The sequence below is a fragment of the Erigeron canadensis genome, chromosome 3 (assembly GCF_010389155.1).
Source record: "Erigeron canadensis isolate Cc75 chromosome 3, C_canadensis_v1, whole genome shotgun sequence".
Lineage (NCBI taxonomy): Eukaryota > Viridiplantae > Streptophyta > Magnoliopsida > Asterales > Asteraceae > Erigeron > Erigeron canadensis.
Window position 1 is genome coordinate 38534235 of NC_057763.1, and position 18439 is coordinate 38552673.

General features: G+C 31.9%; 1 protein-coding gene across 1 annotated transcript; it reads right to left on the reverse strand.

Annotated features, from left to right (window-relative positions):
• Nucleotides 1-95: 95 nt before the first annotated feature.
• On the reverse strand, nucleotides 96-6313 carry LOC122592650 (E3 ubiquitin protein ligase DRIP2). The gene is made up of 8 exons (XM_043764933.1): nucleotides 6151-6313; nucleotides 5594-5916; nucleotides 4591-4690; nucleotides 3718-4045; nucleotides 2927-3330; nucleotides 2506-2553; nucleotides 1113-1185; nucleotides 96-556 (listed from the first exon to the last, which is right to left on the reverse strand). The coding sequence occupies exons 2-8, from the start codon at nucleotides 5715-5717 to the stop codon at nucleotides 386-388; spliced, it is 1248 nt and encodes a 415-aa protein (XP_043620868.1). The 5' UTR covers nucleotides 5718-5916; nucleotides 6151-6313; the 3' UTR covers nucleotides 96-385.
• Between the last annotated feature and the right edge of the window lie 12126 nt (nucleotides 6314-18439).

The following is an 18439-nucleotide window of genomic DNA, read 5'->3' on the forward strand; positions in this document are numbered from 1 at the left end:
GAAAAAACGGAATATGATTTTTACTAGCAATACTGATAGCCCTAAACTAAAATGTGATTCATGAATGAGAATATTTATGCGTTAGGAAGAGACCATAATTAAAAATACAGCACCGTATGCTAGGAGTAACTGTACACTACTGAAAATTTGGATTGTCGAAAGGTAACATGTCAAAATTTATCCAACTCTAATGAAGATGCAGTAACCATACTATATAAAACAGACTTACAAGTATATGGTAACTTAAACTTTATACAATTCATTTTGTCTCATACATAAACTATAAAACTAGAAACTACCACGCTCAACATATGGCTTTGCATCTCAGGATCTTTTTTTACTCTGCCAATATTGAAGGAGATATTTAAATAGCTGGAGTCGCACCCTAACCTGAAGTCTTTCTAGCATATGATATCTCCATCATGTATTCCTTCGCAGATGCCCCAATTATAACTGAAACTGTCTGTGATTTTGGCTGTTTCTGCAGCCACAGCTCCATCAGGTTACCTAGCAGCAATGTTGGCACCAGCGGCTGACCCATGCATCTCAATTCAACCTGCAACACAAAATTTTGCTCTTACTCATACATTCAAGGTATGTAAAATTTCTTTTCCAGTAAGAAAGTATTCTTGAAACAAAGAACAAAAATGAATCGTAAAATTGCCGCATAATCTTTGGACTTCGGTAGCGTCAAGACAAAGTATTTTACATGAATATTTCGACAATTACAAATGGTAAATAAGTAATTATACCCCCAGGGTAACACAAAAAGGAGGTTGAAATAAAGTGAGACATCAAAGAATAAAAACTTATTGCATATGGAAAAAAAAGGAGTAGATTTTGTTTCACTTTTGTGGTAACCTTAGACTATGCTTTTTGGAAAAGTAAAGATAAATTTGATCTATAACAAGAATACGATAACTCTATGGAATTAGTTGTACAGACTACAGTGAATTTGAAGCATAGTGTCACATATTGGTTGGATAAATAGAAACTTAGCCAAGCTACTATTTAAGAATGACAGTGAAAAAAGAAGAAAGCTTTATTTCTTCCTCTTCTGATATACATATAACCTAATCATAATTGATCAAAATGAAAACTCATACACTTGCCTCGTGTTCACTTCCAAGTTTCAATTTACTCGTCACGAATTTCTGGATAAAGGACACAGGTATGTTACCATCCCTGAAATCATATGATAAGAAAAATATTAATATACAACCAATGAGAAAGTGGTAAGTTCAAGTAACTGAACTCGTCTTTAATCAATGCTCTGGGAAAACTGTGTGGTAGGGCCACATTTATGTCAACATACATGGGATCCATAATCACATCTTGCAAGCTAGCATAACGGCTTAATGTAAATATGAAGTATATGTTAAAAGTCAATGAACCAAATTTAAGAGGATCATGCATAAAAACACACATATCTACAGGCATGTGGTGAGTATGTGGGACTGTATAGGGACGTTAGATAATTATACATAAAGAATATATGAAACGTGAGAGGTATTGGGTGGGTTTAAAGTAAAAAGTATCAAAATGCAGATGTGGCTAGGAATAGCCCAAAGAGCATTAATAAGAGAGGGAACTGCAACAGGTAAAGGGATCCGCTCGTATCTAGCACCCCCACTATTTAACTAATACTTGATTAGTACATCGGATTAGATGATTGTTGACTAGTTCTACTTTTTAGCTTAGATACAGGTCAGCTGACTAGGAGAATTCCCTCATTAATGTGTGAATGTGGGTCTGTCTGGTTATATATTATTCATGGCAGGTCGAATGGGCAACATTGACAAAAAGAAAGAAGCTAAAAAGAAGGTCAAAAGAGTATAATGGCATAAAAGTCAACCTGGAGCTCCGAAAGTATATTCAACTATTCGAGTGTCTAACTTCTTGATTTATTTTAGCTAAAAAACTTGGAAACTCTTGTACTATAAACACTTAATTTAATCATATTTACTATACTGGATATTTGTTAAATTTAAAGAAAGGAAGGAAAATAAAAGTAAAACCAGGGCTTTTGACCCATTACCCAACCCGCCAGACCAGTGATTTTATAACCTACTGAAAATATAACAATTCAAATTTGAAAATGCAAGTGTTGTTTGGAATGCTTGATTTAGTATCGAACTAGGGTTGGTTAAGCATCATCTTGAGAGACGATTGCCTCTTGAAAGCATACCACTTTTGTGTCTTTCATAGGTATTATCTTTATTTTGATACAAAATATCATATGTCTTGTTACATAAGCGAGCAAGGAGTAAACTTCATTTATTTAGACACAGCTGCTACTATGTATTGGTACATGGAAGCCAGGGAATATTCTGAAACTTCTTTTTAGTGAAGTTATAGTTTATCCCCTGAAACCTTTTCTTTATGGCAGTGCATACTTTGGTTGTAAATCTCTGGCTTGCCATTATACCAAATAAGCATATAGACATGTTGCACTATCAAAATCCTACATAGATAAGCATGTAAAAAGGGTAAAAGAGGACTCACTTTAGTCTGACAAAACTTCCTTCTATCTGCCCCAAGGGCTCGCCTTCCCTGAAACATGGGAAGGAAATTAACACGTGAACTTTAGAAAGGAAAACTGCAAAAAAAAATGCAATGCACTCTTTATCGATCCATGTACAACAAACTTTTTTTTAATTATTTGATGCAACATATTCACATCTTTTTAACCAAAATATAAGTTTGTAACCATTCAGGGCAACATACTTGCCATTATTTACCATTCAATGCTACAAATTGCATGCTTTGTTTAGAGATGGTAAGTATGTTGCATTACATAGTTCAAAAAAGAGCATTGCATATATCTGTAAAAAGCGAATGGTTTTAGTGTCTATCTTTTTGTAGTTTACCCATATAAGAAAGGAAGTGTTATTTAATTGCTAATATTTGTCTTTAAAGAACTCACTGTTGTTCCGAAGGTACCAAATGGAACCAAATGGGATTTATTCTTCGAGGAGCATTATTAACTTCAACATCCAGCATAGCCTTTGAACCTGCTTTGTTTCTGCGATACTTTCTAATCTTTTTAGGTTTTGCTGATTCTGTAACATCCAGATCAGATAGGCCATTCTCATCTTGAAACTTTGAACGGTTCAGTTGATCCTTTCCTTTCGATTTACGGGCATGTACATCACTCATTTGGGTATGTTGTGCTTCTGGTTTAACATTAGATCCTTGTGAAGCATTGGGAGATTTGCTCCTATTTGCGACTTCCACCAAACAATTCAAAGGATTCCAAAGATCATCTTTCCCATCCTTTCCTTCTTTATTAGGTGAAGGATCACTAGATGCTTCCGGAGCTGAAGGATTCTGCACGCATATTGTTGCTTCTCATTAGATATAGTTATAGAAGTTAACAAGTAGAGGCAGAAATGCCAATCCATCTATATGGCAATAGGTCAAATTGGGTTGTATTATCCTGATAGCAGGTCAAATGGGTAACATGTATAGATATAAAAAAAAAATTGGGCTAATTATGAAACATGTAGAATGGGTTTTAATAAGTCATCTGATGTGTATTCTAAGAAATTATAATAAATGTTGGCGAGATTCAGGCCTACCATAAAGATGTCCCATTTGACCCGACCCCATTTTGACCCGCTCTTTCTGCCATTTCTAGAAAGTATTAACAAGAATCCATGCTTAAGAAGTACATGATTGCATAAAGGCCTGTAACATATTGGTGAGCTTCTTTACCTGTCTTAAATTCTGTGTGAACTTGTGTAAAGTCTCACGTGAACTCGAGCTATCTTGCTGATCTTCCGTAGAGTCTTCCTCTTTCTTGACAGATTTGTCAGCAGAGAAAGTTGACCCACGTTGTTTCTTTCTTGGAGGGACTTTTGACCTTCTTCCAGTCAAGGCAGTTTGTGATGACACCCTGGGTGTGTTGACTACCAATGATGAAAGCGATCTCTCTTTCCTTCTTAATGGCAAGGTAACCGAAGGCACAACTTCAGGAGCCTTTACTCTTCTCCGTTTTGAAGGAAAGATTTTCCCTCTAACATCAGACAAACTATGGTCTGGCCTGTTAAACATATCTAAAAACTTATTTTTCTGTTCATATATTAATCATATTTCAAGAGCAAATCCTTATTAAGCATGCATGTACATGAATATTAGTTTGCATGTAATATAACTATACACAATATATTTGACATCTTGCGCAAAGAGAAAATTTATAGGGAAGATATCGCATGTGAAGTTTCATATCTTTGACGGCGAGGGAAGTACTATCCATTAATAAAAAGAAAAGTTTCTTACACAAACTATACCCAAACTTTTTTGTTATCAATAGTACATGCCAAGGCTACATGGGTCATTCAATTGTTAACTGAACAATTTTAAAGAAAACAAATATCTGTTAAAGAAATGGATAAAATGGATTTACAAAATTTTTATTAAACCAAGTACGCCACCCAACCTAAAAGGCAAACTTAAACAAGTTAAAACATTAGGAAATGCATTAACGATAGGATCTACAGAAAACCATATATCAATACACTATCTGATATATCATCAATCTATAGCCTAAATCATATAAAAGAAACAGAGAGACAGAGAGAAAGAGACCTCAGTTTCTCTAGAGGAACACATCCAAGATCAATATTGCATATTGGACAACATTCAAGTTCGTCATCTGTGAGCTTCTTATGGATACATTTCCTGCAGACTGGATGATGTCCAAGATGCAAAATAAAATTAGTGAACGCCCATGTTTTTGACCTCAATAGGCGTAAGTATTCAAATTGTTAGGCCTCATAGTACAAAATTAAGGAGTCCATGAATAAGAAGACAACAAAGGTACTTTCTTTTCAACCTAAGCATCCAACTTTGCACATTTTATACTATAACTAGAATGTTCCCACACCTGGCTGCGACTCAAGAACTAGGCACAATGATTAAGCTTACATAAAGATAGTAACTTTTACAGCTATAATGGCGGCTCTGATGTATGTTTTAAGATTGACCAAGTGAAAATGAATAGTTAACACCAATAAATCAGCTGAAATACAGTTATACATATATGTTTTAAATAAGATACAGTTTTTGAGTGCCTTTTCTTGCTTGTAATTGTATTAATCATTTTTGATGGTCTTATCTGTTTGAAAAATTCTAGTTACTCAAGTAAGTAACAGATATAAAAACTTTATTTTACCCATTGGACACCATTTAATCTGCAAATAATAGCAAATTCATGATTCACCGCTAATAACATCACCCCTGATAGTAAAACAATCATAAACAGCCTCATATTACTCAAACACACCTCCAAACACCCCATAACCCGAACTACATACATTCTGTAAAACCATAAACCCCACAGAATGCAAATTGAACCCGAAACTCACCTTCACTTACATTTCATCATAAAACTTTCATCTGTTCAAAGACCGACCCAATCATAACAAGTTGCATAAAAGTACACTACATATACGCTCTACCTTAACTTTTATCCTTAATTATAGGGAGCAGTTATTCTTAATTAGGCATTGTTAAATTACTAAACACGAGACGAAATTAAACACGAATCAAATTCACAACATTGAGAAACGAAAAGAGAAGAAAGACATACAAGTATGAAGACATTCAGGGACAGTAGTAGCATGTCGAAGAAGCTTATTACAAATCGGGCATGTCATGCATGCCTTCAAATCTTTTCTTCGTAACTTAACCACCTGATTACTATTATTAGACATCTTCAATTCTTCTACACCAACAATTATCTGTGTCTATTTATATATATATATATATATATACACTCTCACCAATACATATATACAAAAACGACGCCGTTTACGTAATCCGGTGCATGTTAGCGACAGCAACAGAGGGGGCGTTTGGGGAAATACATTAAATTTACGTAACTAATATAATACGAGTAATAATAATTAGCCCCTGCATTGAAAAAACAATATACATATAATTAGGAGTAATATAGATATATATACGATGATAATAATTTCTAACAAACTTTTATTTATAATTTTATATGATAATGAGTAATACTATATATATATAGAAGCTGTTCGTGAACACGATAGACGTGTGAATGTGTAGATATATGTGTGTGTGTGTGTGTGTGTGTATATACATGTAAGGTAAGAAGAAGGAGAAGGAGAAGGTACATACAGTGGATCTGTGAAGATACGAATTGATGAATTTAGATCATGAAAGAATTTAATCTGTCTGTGTCTGGTGGGAGTCGAAATCGAGAGTTCCTTTTAGAGAGAGAAAAGTTTTGTTTTTGTTAGTATATATTTTATTTTTTTTTCTAGAGAGAGAAACAAATAGGAAGAGGGGTTTCCTATAATAAAATTTCGACATGGACAAACACTTCCTTATTTAAAGGGAAAATCCGGCATATTATCTAAGCTAAGTAAGCACTTTATACTTTTGTTTACCATAGTTTGTGACAAAAATTTATTTACACTAATATTTTCAATGATTTTTAATAGTTACAAAAATAATAAAAACACATTATCAATACACCAATAATGTTTAACTATTCACAAATTGTTCCTGTACTTTTTGCTCGATTCACATTTTCGTCCATGTACTTTTTTTTTATCATTAGATGTCCATGTATTTTCCCTTTTCATTGTCAGTCGTCCCTCCTACAAACATCCGTCCTCTTTTAACCGTTAAGCATCTCACGTTTTTGTCACGTGAGGGTAAAATCGTCCAGCTACAATGAACACAAACCTAGCTCCGGTATGGAGGAAACCTAGCTCCGGTACCACAATTGGATACCCATCGACTCACCGCGTATGAGCTATATAATGCTGGTACAATACCTCAATCCTAATACCCACATGATCTGGGCACCCCGAATGATCAAACCCGTGTATTTAAGCTTCACATGTTGGCCTAGGTTCATTGGTAACGAATATCTTAAAAGAATTTTTTGTTGTGTTAAGCGGAGATCGAACCTGAAATCTTAAGGTCACCAAGTGTTCGAATGCATGCTTTCAAAACTTAGCTTCATAAAAAGATCAAATCATTCTTGAAAGATTTGTATTTATAGTGATCTTAAGTTCGTACTTTCATACTCATGGTTTCGTTCTTTAGTGGTATTTGTATGAAATCGATCACCATGTAATTTGGTAAACAATATACATGGTTAAACCCAATACTTCATTAGAATAATTACAGATTTGTAGTGTTAGATTGTCAGAACAAAATGAAGGATATAAGTTACAATTCTCATATTTACAAAACCTGATTGTAATATTTCTATGACATGCATATGTGTGTTGAATCATATTTTGTCATCTTTTTCATTGAATTAATTGTTTTTTGTTGTTTCTAGCTTTTTTATTGTATATCAAAATCACGTATCTTTATTTTCTTAATTTTACATGTAAGTTTCTTCATTATTAATTTTTGGGTTAAGTCACTGGATAAATAATATACTTTCTCCCATTTACATGGTTGACCATTGAACTAGATTATTGGTATGCATCACCCATATACTTTTTAAATTTTTACATGGTTTACCAACTGATGACCTGATGACCTGCTATAATAGGTTAATATCATTTTCTTTTTCTTTTTTTTTAAAAATTCATCTGATCAGTTGAACAACAATTTTAAAAGTAGTTTTAAAAATCCATACAAATAACAGAAATTATATACATATGGAAACCATATTAAACTGAAACAAATGCAAATCAAATTAAACTGAAACAAACTTCATATATAAAGAGTATGTATCACGTATTATATATCTTGAACAGTATGTATCATATCTTCATATATGAACAACTTAAATTATTTGCATATCTCGAAAACCATATAAACTTATTGCTCAAAGTAAGTAACAACCAGTCAAATCAAATATATATTATTTTTCAAACCCTTAAGCGATCCAAATCTTTAACCCACAACCCACATGATAAACCCTTATTACCCCTTCAATTGAAAAGGGTAACTATTTGATTTTGATTTGATAGAAGGGATTTGATTGTGCATATTTTTGTGTGTGTGTCTTCAAGTGAGAAGATGTTTTTTGTTTTTGATTTGATCGATGGGATCGGCAGGAACTACAAGATAGGAATCTTTAGGTTATGATAGGAGTTGTAATTTTAATCCTTAGTTTATGATACTAATACAAATATGTACTTATTTGAAAGAAAAATGATGAATCTGCTGTTATAAGATGAGAGAGAAGCAAGAAGAAGTTAACTTGCTATAGCAGGTCATCAGGTCATCAATTGGTGAACCATGTAATAATTTAAAAAGTATATGGGTAATACAAATTTATAATTCAGTTCAATAGACAACTATGTAAATGAGATAAAGTACATTGGTCATCCAGTGACTTAACCCTTAATTTTTTTATACCGTAGTTAAACATTATTGGTGTATTGATAATGTGTTTTTATTATTTTTGTAACTTTTAAATATCATTGAAAAAATTACTGTAAATAAATTTTTGTTTACATCTTGCCTATGGTGAGATAGAACAAATGGATAAAAGCGAAGGGAAAGATAACATACGCAGGGGTAGGAATAAGGCCCCATGCCAGGCCTGCAGACCTGGTAACTCAAGTTTTGATTCCCAAATGGTGCATGTTAGCAAGGGCAACAAACGTGGAACTTTTTTGGAAATTGATTTGGTACTATATATTTCGACATTTAGTTACTATTTACTGCTCCATTTAATAAGCAAACGTAGTAGGTGAGCTAAACTAAAAATAAGAATCAAGTGTTTATCATTTATTTAATACATTTTTTATAATGCCAAATTATTAATGTACTTCTGTAATATAAATCTTAATCTTAACATTAAAAGAATATTTAGGCAAATTTCTTTGTCTGAATTACATTATTTAATTACCAGTTTAACTTTTAAAAGACATACATGAGATACATGACACAAGTTGCCCAACACGAGGCTCACTCACTCCTCTTAGCCTAACTGACGAGGGCCTCTGTAACAAATGATGAGTCGATACTGTAGGTTGTCATCCCGAGGGAATGAATTATTGATTTAGGAATTTGTTGGCGATTCCTCGGATGTATAAAGCATGGTGGTGCTTAATGCCATGTAATGTTAATGTGTTTGTGTGGTGATTGTATATCATATAGTGGATGCAATCGTAAGGGGATTGATGATTGGTTTGGTTATTTGTTGACGGTTCTCCGCCCGAAGGTAAGATTCGTGCCTCTTTACACCAATCAAATGTATGTGAGGTATAGCTGATTGTGATCGTGCTAATGAATGGGTTTTCCTTTTTTCTTTTATAAGAAAGGTGCAACTTGGGGGAGAAGTTGGGAGATTGAGATCTTCCATGATAGCTCTCCCTCTCTCTCTAATTTGATCTTTATCTTATGTAGCAGGCTCATGGGGGGATATTATCATATCACAACATTTAGGGATGTGTACGCTTCTGCTTGGTCATTGCAGGCTGTGAAAGGCCTCAGGACGAAAGAGTCACTGTCCCGCAATATATTGGTATGTTATCGATATGTGTAGTATATTGTTGTAGGTCGGTGGAACATCTCTTATAAGGAGGAGAAGATGTCCAGTATGTGTGTGTGTTTTCTAGAAAGGAGAAGAATGATCTTTTAGGGTTAGAACCCATATATATATATATATATCTACAACTCTCTTTACTGAGCGAGTCTCCATCTATATCCCTACTAGTGGTTATTCTTTCCAGGCCATTTGTTTGACAGCTTAAACTAGACCCCATTTTCAATTAGATAGGTTTCGGTCTTAATCAAGATATATATATATATAGGGGGATGAGAATATGAGGTTGCTAGACACCTAAGTTGGGTGAAAAACCCCTCATATATCTTTTTTTAAACCATAAAAATCATGAGGGCCCATACATTTATTCAAAATATTAAAAAATTAGTATGTGAGAGGTTTTTCACCAAGTTTGGTGCATAACAACCTTATACTCACTTTTTCTGTATATATATATATATGTATATATAGGGATGTTTATCTTGAAGAATAAGTTTAGGGTTTGAAAAATATCCCTAATAATATGGATGCAGGATATACTAGATTTGGATGTTTAATGTGGCAGGAGGAACAAATTGAGATAATCTCTTCCATATTTAAATAAGGCTTACAGTGAATAGCTTCGTCACGCAAGCTCGGTTCCATCACGGAGGTAAGGCTTCGTCACCCAGGTTCGGTTCCGTTACGCCGTCACGGATGATGACATATACCATCAGGTACCATCGGTGTCACAACCTTCAAGGCATTAATAAAAGTGAAAACATGTCCTAGATAACCTTTGATTATTTTGTTAAACTTGTAATATGATTTGGTCCTACTATGGAATGAATCCTTTTAGCTTCAAACGAGATTAGTCGGCTCGCACGGCGGCACGGGTACGTAGGTTCAAAAGATGTGTATATCGCATGGGTACTGGCTACTGTTGAAAGTACTGATACTCTTAGGCCCAAGTTTAAGCCCACTTGGTCATTAAGCAGCCCAAACTGTATGAACTTTTTATATTTCTTTGAAAGGTGTTATCCAAGGATGTAATTGGTTTGTAAAAACTAAAAATATTAGTTTGGTAACGGATGTTGGGTTTACTACAGAAAATAAAAATAAAAAAATTAAGATATTTAAAACCTTTATTGTATAAAAATGTAACACCCAATACTTTCTTCCTTGAGTTTTGGGTGTCAAAATCTCGACGGTATATGAGAAATATTGAGATATATATAGTTTTATCTCTACCTTGGTAGAGAGACTACTTCTAGGTTATATCTATATTTTTTATTGTATGTTTAATAAAAATAACATAAGAAAAAAGAAAATAGTGAGTATATAGAGAAATGAACGATGAATATAAGGGGTAAGGATGTAGTGTCAATTTGTCAAAATTTGGCAAGTTTTGGCTACTTTTTAAACTAATGAGGATTTGTCACGTGTCTGTCTATTTATGTGCCAATATTAGGGTGTAGGGCTAAAATGTGTTAAAAGTGTCAAATAATATGTCAAAAAGGTAATCCAATACGTACTCGACGTTCATTTCCATTGTCTCCATAGTGCCAATTTTACTTGCCATGAGAATTTGCTATGTTTTGCCAAAAGTTTGGGTAACAAAACCACAACACCAAAAAGTCTCTATTGTAACCAATGTAAGGAACTGATACACCCTTGTTCATAATATAATAATTATATGAAATTACCATTTTTGGTGGCTTGATAGTGCCATATGGTTAGTTTTGACACCTAACCAATATCCGCTTTTATCAACCACATATTGGATTTGACTTTAAAATTAAAAACCTAACTCCTTTTAACAAATAAATTCTAAGAAGTAAGCACATCTTTAGTAAGAGTTTATAAGACGATTACAGTGGGTCCTTTAACTAGGGCATAATATTAAAGTCAGTTGAGGATTAAAAAAGAAAAAAAAATTAACATTGACATGGCTATTGATTAGATTGGTTTATTATTATTCAATCTAAAATATAGAGAATACTAGATTTTAGACTCGTATAAATATACGGGTGTATATAAAAGTTCTTCAGTTAAACACAGCATAAATAAGTTTATGACAAAAGTCGTGAAATAAATATGTGAAGAAAAATATGTTTGGTTTGTAAAGATCCATTTAGAAATATATTTAGATAAAAATAAAGATTAGTTTATTAGATATGTATTAGTTATACTAAACTGCATGAATACACCATATTTAATTGGGATAAAACTCCGACTCTTTTGTAAGACTCAAACATGTTTCAATAAAGGAGTTTATCTGTGAAATACCCTGAAATGTTTTTTTCATGTCTGAACTCGAGACCTTGTGTTAATTATTTTATTACATATTGCTGACTTTTTTTAATAAAAGTAAAGTATATAATTGGATTGTGGTTAAAAATAGTTACATTCGCCTATTAGAGTTAAAATTGCGAAGGAGTCCTACTTTGTTTAAGTTACTATCATTATTAATCCTTTATTAAAATAAAAGTTTGGATGTATATGATTATTTTTCTTCAAATAACGGATAAGCAAAGTTATAATAATATTATTTATAAGTTAATAATATATTTTTATTTTATATTTATGATATCATCAAATTTTAATTAAGTTTATGACAAAAGTCGTGAAATAAATATGTGAAGAAAAATATGTTTGGTTTGTAAAGATCCATTTAGAAATATATTTAGATAAAAATAAATATTAGTTTATTAGATATGTATTAGTTATACTAAACTGTCTGAAGGCACCACATTTAATTGGGATAAAACTCTGACCCCTTTGCAAGACTCAAACATGTTTCAATAAAGGAGTTTATCCGTGAAATACCCTAAAATGTTTTTTTCATGTCTGAACTCAAGACCTTGTGTTAATTACTTTATTACATATTTTTGACTTTTTTTAATAAAAGTAAAGTATATAATTGGATTGTCATTCGCCTATTAAAGTTATAATTGCGAAGGAGTCCTACTTTGTTTAAGTTACTATCATTATTAATCCTTTATTAAAATAATAGTTTGGATGTATATGATTATTTTCTTCAAATAACAGATAAGCAAAGTTATAATAATATTATTTATAAGTTAATAATATATTTTTATTTTATATTTATAACATCATCAAATTTTAATTTTAACAAATTGAGGCTTTTGATTGATTATTAAGCTATTAGGTCAGTTGTCTTTTAGTATATATAAAGATTATAAAAGAAGTAAAAAATCTGAAAGACTTGTTTTTAAAACATCGATAGTAAACATTTAGCTATGTGACTTCGTCTAACATGTTTTGCAATTCATTGATGTCTTTCTCAAATCTAATCAGATGTGAACTATCTTTTTTTCTTCCATTTTTCCCATCATTCTAGTGTAAGTGTAAATTTGTACTTAAATCCAATAATTTTATGATTTTATCCATTAACCTTTATAATTTTGATAATGAACCAACTTGACTATAATTCTAGTTTATAGTTCCACTAAAATAATGCAGATGACGCTTGGATAAGGCATATGAGGGAAATACGGATAGTTTTTTTGGGCCAAAGAAGTCATAGCATTTGGGCTTGACAGCTCTCATCCTTTCATCATTTGGGTCAAGATAGCCCATCATTGAATATCTAAAGAGCTTTCTCAGCATGTTAGGGATCAAAATCCACCCTAATACAATCACACATCTGGCATTCATCAATGATATATAGAAGTTGATCCTGTGGATCACTAGAGCTCTTAGATATCCTCCTTATCTTTGATGCTTTAGAAACTAGGTTTTTAGTAGATGGTGATCGAATGGTGAATCGGTCGGGTTAACCAGTTGACTAAAAACCCAAAGTTTCGTAAAAGTTGGTTTGTTCCTTGATATTTTGCTTGTCTAAAAAAAATTGTCACCTTTCCTTAAATAGTTTTACACGTTTACTATCTTAGTATCTCATTCAGTGACGAACCAGACACAAAAGTGACCGGTAGCACAATTTTTTTTCCACTAGTTTTGTATCGGCATTTAAGTAAAGATAATAATGGTAACGACTAAATTGTCACGACTTTTAGCATTTTTTAATAATTTTTGGCTATTTATAATGGATTTTAAAGAATTTTTTGGCATTTGTAGTAGTTTTTATTTATCATTTAGTTGTACAGATACATTTTTATAAGTTTTATTGATAGAAAAATGTTTCAAAAGTTTAAAGTTTGTCACATTGACCGGTATCCCATATTAATTTGACCCGTAGCACCAATAAAAAAATACATCATTTTTCAAAAAATTTGTACTACATGAATTTAGCGGACCTGTAGCCCCGGCTACCCCTAACTTCAATGTGGTTCCGCCCCTGACCTCAGTGGTATTTTAGTACTTCCATGAAGATTTTGGACTTGAGGAGATTCAGGTTTGAGTCTTGAAGGAACAGTGGCGGATCTAGGATTCCAACTCATAGGGGTCGTTTAGACATTAACTCAATAACTAAGTTACGCAAGAAAAAGAAAATAGATATAAGGTCCGGTCGGGTCTAATATATATAGTAACATAAATTTGAGACTACTGATAAATTTGAGTTACATGGTATAGTTCCATATATATACTTGATACTAGTGTGGGATCAGCAATAAAGTATTTAGTTGGAGTTTACGTGCTTATTCTCCCAAATACTCGTATTGTTTATTCACATACACCACATATAATCTGACAAAAGTACAAACACTCATCACTTGGTTTTTGACCCCCTCTCTTTCTCATATCTGTAAACCCATTACTCGTATAGTCGTATACTCGTATATACCTTCTCTATCTTCTATCTCTTTCCACCGTGAAAGTGTATTTATAAACAGAAATATGGGGGCTTCCTTGAAAAATTACTAGTAAAAAAACAATCTGACTCTAGGTTTTCATTATTTTCATCTAAACAACCATTCTTTCTTTGTTTAAGGGGGTTCCTTTATCTCTTTTAAGGAGGGTCCATGGAACTTCTGCAAAAACTTTGTTGGTAATATTTTTTTGTAAGGAGGGTCCTTTGACCACCCTAACTTACATGTGGAACCATCACTCTGAGAGAGCAAGGTTTATTTCTATTAATCGTCGTGCCGTTTGGTGGATTAATAGAAATTTTTCTACCTTCCATGGTTCCCTGAAAATTCAAATGAGATTCTGCTCAAAAGACGTAGGTGTCGATAAGTAGGACAAACAAACTTTGACCATTCAAACGTTCAAAGAAAATTATCTTACCAATTATCCTTATTTTTTTATAAATATTTTTTGCATTATATACATTCATTAAAATCAATAGTTTTCTTTATTGAAAGACAACTTTTTATTTAAAGTCTTGAGTTCGATCCTTAAGGATAACAAATCTTGTAATGACCCATGGTGAATATCTCGTTGTCTAGGCTATGTGCAAAGATTCAATTTTTATATATACTAAAAGACAACTTACCTAATAACTTATTGACCAATCATATCTCTCAATTCTATCGAATTAAAAATCGATGATGTCATTGATCTATTTATAATATAACAATAATTGATTAATTACATAAACAAATTAATACATTAGTTGTACGCCTATATCTATATTTATGTATATATACTAATAACAAAATAAAATAATATATTTATGGTCCACTTAATTTAAAGCCGATCTTTACATTTATGATTTATGTAGTTAGATCTTTATCCATATGTAATTGTAACATAAGAATCTCATAATCGACTTTCTAACTTACTTTTTTTTTCTTTCATTCATTGAATGACATTATATAATTTTGACATTTTTTTTTCCGAAGGACAATATATTTAAAAGAAAAACACTAACAGGCTGAGGATTCAACCGTTAACGAAATGAAAAGAGTTACATGACCAATATAGGATTTTGAAACCACTTGTTCCGTGAGATACTACATTTATTATATCGACTCGAGTACCAAAAATAAGAGTAACATACAATAGACGCAAACATAAATTCCTTTCTCAGCTTTCAAGGCGAAAAAACTTCATCGTTTCAATACTTCCAAATGACCCACATTCCGCAAAAAACAATTACTTCAATAACAATCTTCTTAGCCATGGGAATCCAAAGAGCATCAATCCAATATAACAAACTTGCAGACTAACTAGGAAGAACAATATCCAAGTTGAGCCATTTCAAAACTTTAACCAAATAGTACGGGCAATCTCGCAAGTTAACAAAACATGGCTAGTCGATTCTATTTCTTTCGCACATAGAGGACATAAGATAGATGGCATATCAATGCCCCTATTGGATAAATTAAACCTTGTAGGAATGGAGTCAAGTAACAATCTCCATAGTTTAATTTAATCCAAACAATTATGTGTTGTAAAACTTGGAATGTCGATCGTTTTTATTCAATCTTCATTTGCAAAACTTCTTTGTGTTGTAAGACCTTATTATTATTCAATCATATAGGTTTTGATATTTTTTGATGGTCTATAATGTAAAAGATAATGTCTATATTTCATACAGATTTACTATTAATATGGTGAAGTCATTGAAATGTTCTTATATCATGGAATTTGGGAAGATATGTGAAATTGTTTTCCTTGACAACTATTATTTACTTATTACAAAATTACTAAGAAGTTAATAAAATGATTTTGTGGTTTTATGTTACTTTTTTAGAAATTTTGGATCTATCTATATATTGATTAAAAAAATTTCTAAAAACTCCCATGCATAAATAATATATAAGTTTTTACAATAACAATATTTTAATGTCAATTACTTGAATATTTTTTACCTATCTCCAGTTTTCTTCTTACATAGCCTGGTTGCTCCTTATTTTTCCAATTTTATATATGGGTATTTTATATGCCTTTGAATTTTCATATCACTATTTTAAGAATTTAGTTTATTTTGCATATAATTAGAAGTTAACTTTTATGTTCATTGCTTATACTATTTTTATCTTACTTTTTAAATATTGTTTTATTTCTATTTATATACTACGATATTGTTCAAATCTTTGTTGAACAATCATTTTAAACAATCGCACATCGTGCGGGTTAGAACCTAGTATATATATATATAGGGTAAAGTTATTTTGAGAATCTTTTTTTTGTGAGAACCTTTGAGAACTTTTTAAATCAAGCCCAATTGATGATTGTTCTTTACATGAAAATTGTTTTTTGATTGTTTTATGAATAACTTATGTGTAATTTTGAAGTTTTTAATTGTGTGGGAGCATAGATTATCATCCGTTATACAATTATGTGGAGATTTGGATTCTTAATCATATGTACACGAATATTGCTATGATCACATGTATGCAAGTCGATCACGTGTAATCATAGTAATATTCGTGCACATGTGATCAAGAATTCAAATCTCCACATAATTGTATAACGGATGATAATCCATGCCCCACACAATTATAAACTTCAAAAATACACATAAATTATTCAGAATACAATCAAAAAACAATTTTCATGTAAAGAACAATCATCGGTTGGGCTTGATTTGAAAAGTTCTCAAAGGTTCTCGCAAAAAAAATTTCTCAAAATAACTTTTCACTATATATATATATATATATGATAGAGATCAAATGAGAAGGTACCTTTAGGAGAGAAGGTTCGTTTTTTATTTTTTTAAACTTGTTTTCTTGACTTTTATTCTTTTTTTCACATTTTTCATTCTCTCTTTAATTAACTTATTCCATATAAAAATTTTTAAAAATAATTTTTTTTCAAAGGGCATAGCCCGTAAGCTATAGGCGAAGCCTTCGGCTTATGGCGGAGCCATAATAGCTAAGGGCAAAGCCCGTTAGGTAGATCACCCCATCACCGATCACCCCCTATGATCTATCACCCTCTATGACCTATCACCCTCTATGACCTATCACTCCTACCAACTACCCTTATTAATATCCTTAAGGGCGAAGCCCGTACCGTACCCTTACATGTATAACTCACTAACTCGGGTTAGAAATTTTTTATATTTATTTATTTTTTAAAATTTTTTTATGGATTGAATTTTAAAAAAAGAATAAGAAAAGTGAAAAAAAGAATAAAAGTCAAAAAAACAAGATAAAAAAAATTAAAAAACGAACCTTCTCTCTTTTCTCTCTTTAAGAACCTTCTTTCTGGATCTCTACCATATATATATATTTTATTTTTCTCTCTCTCTCTATATATATATTTTATTTTTCTTTTATTCTTTTATAATATTATATAAAGAATCATCAGGTTAGATTTGTTTAGTTTAATGAAGTTTTAATTCTTAGATTACGGGCTATTATCCATCATCTTTACTTATTTTTACAAATGATAAGGTATTACATTCTTACATCTAAATGATCATTTTGTAATTTTGAATATATATTTTTTTAAGTTATATATTTAATAATTTATTTTATTATGAAAATGCAGTAAATATCTCGTGTATTTGACATAGGCCTAAATCTAGTTCCCTATTATATGGTGATTTTTCTTTGATGTTGTATCCCAATGCAAACGAGGCTAACATGACTATAAGTCAAATGTTAGGGCTCTGACTAGATGAATCGACAATGCATGGAACTTGGGCTATTTCATCGTTTGGAGACAAACAGGGCCCAACCCAAAAAGTCTAATTTAATTGTTTCACGTGCGGCGTGTGGACCACATATACATCACCCTTCAACACTTATCGTCAAGTAAGCTGTACGGATTTTATCAAGTTCAATGCATAAATCTATAAGATGAACTCCAATATACAATGCTCTAGAATTGGACCGGCGTTGAGTTGGTGGTAGGAGCAGTTTAAGATCCAACCAATTCAGCAAACCAAACCCTAAATATTAATTATTTTTTTAAAAAATGAAACGGTTTGTTTAAAGTGGTGTGATTGGGGTATTAAATGGACCGTATCAAAAGAAAGGATGAAAATACCTATCACGTGTTTGACACATGATTTCCTTTAAACGGATGTTATGGCCTTATGGGTTAAGTCCATAACCACTAACAGAGACAATAAAATTGGAT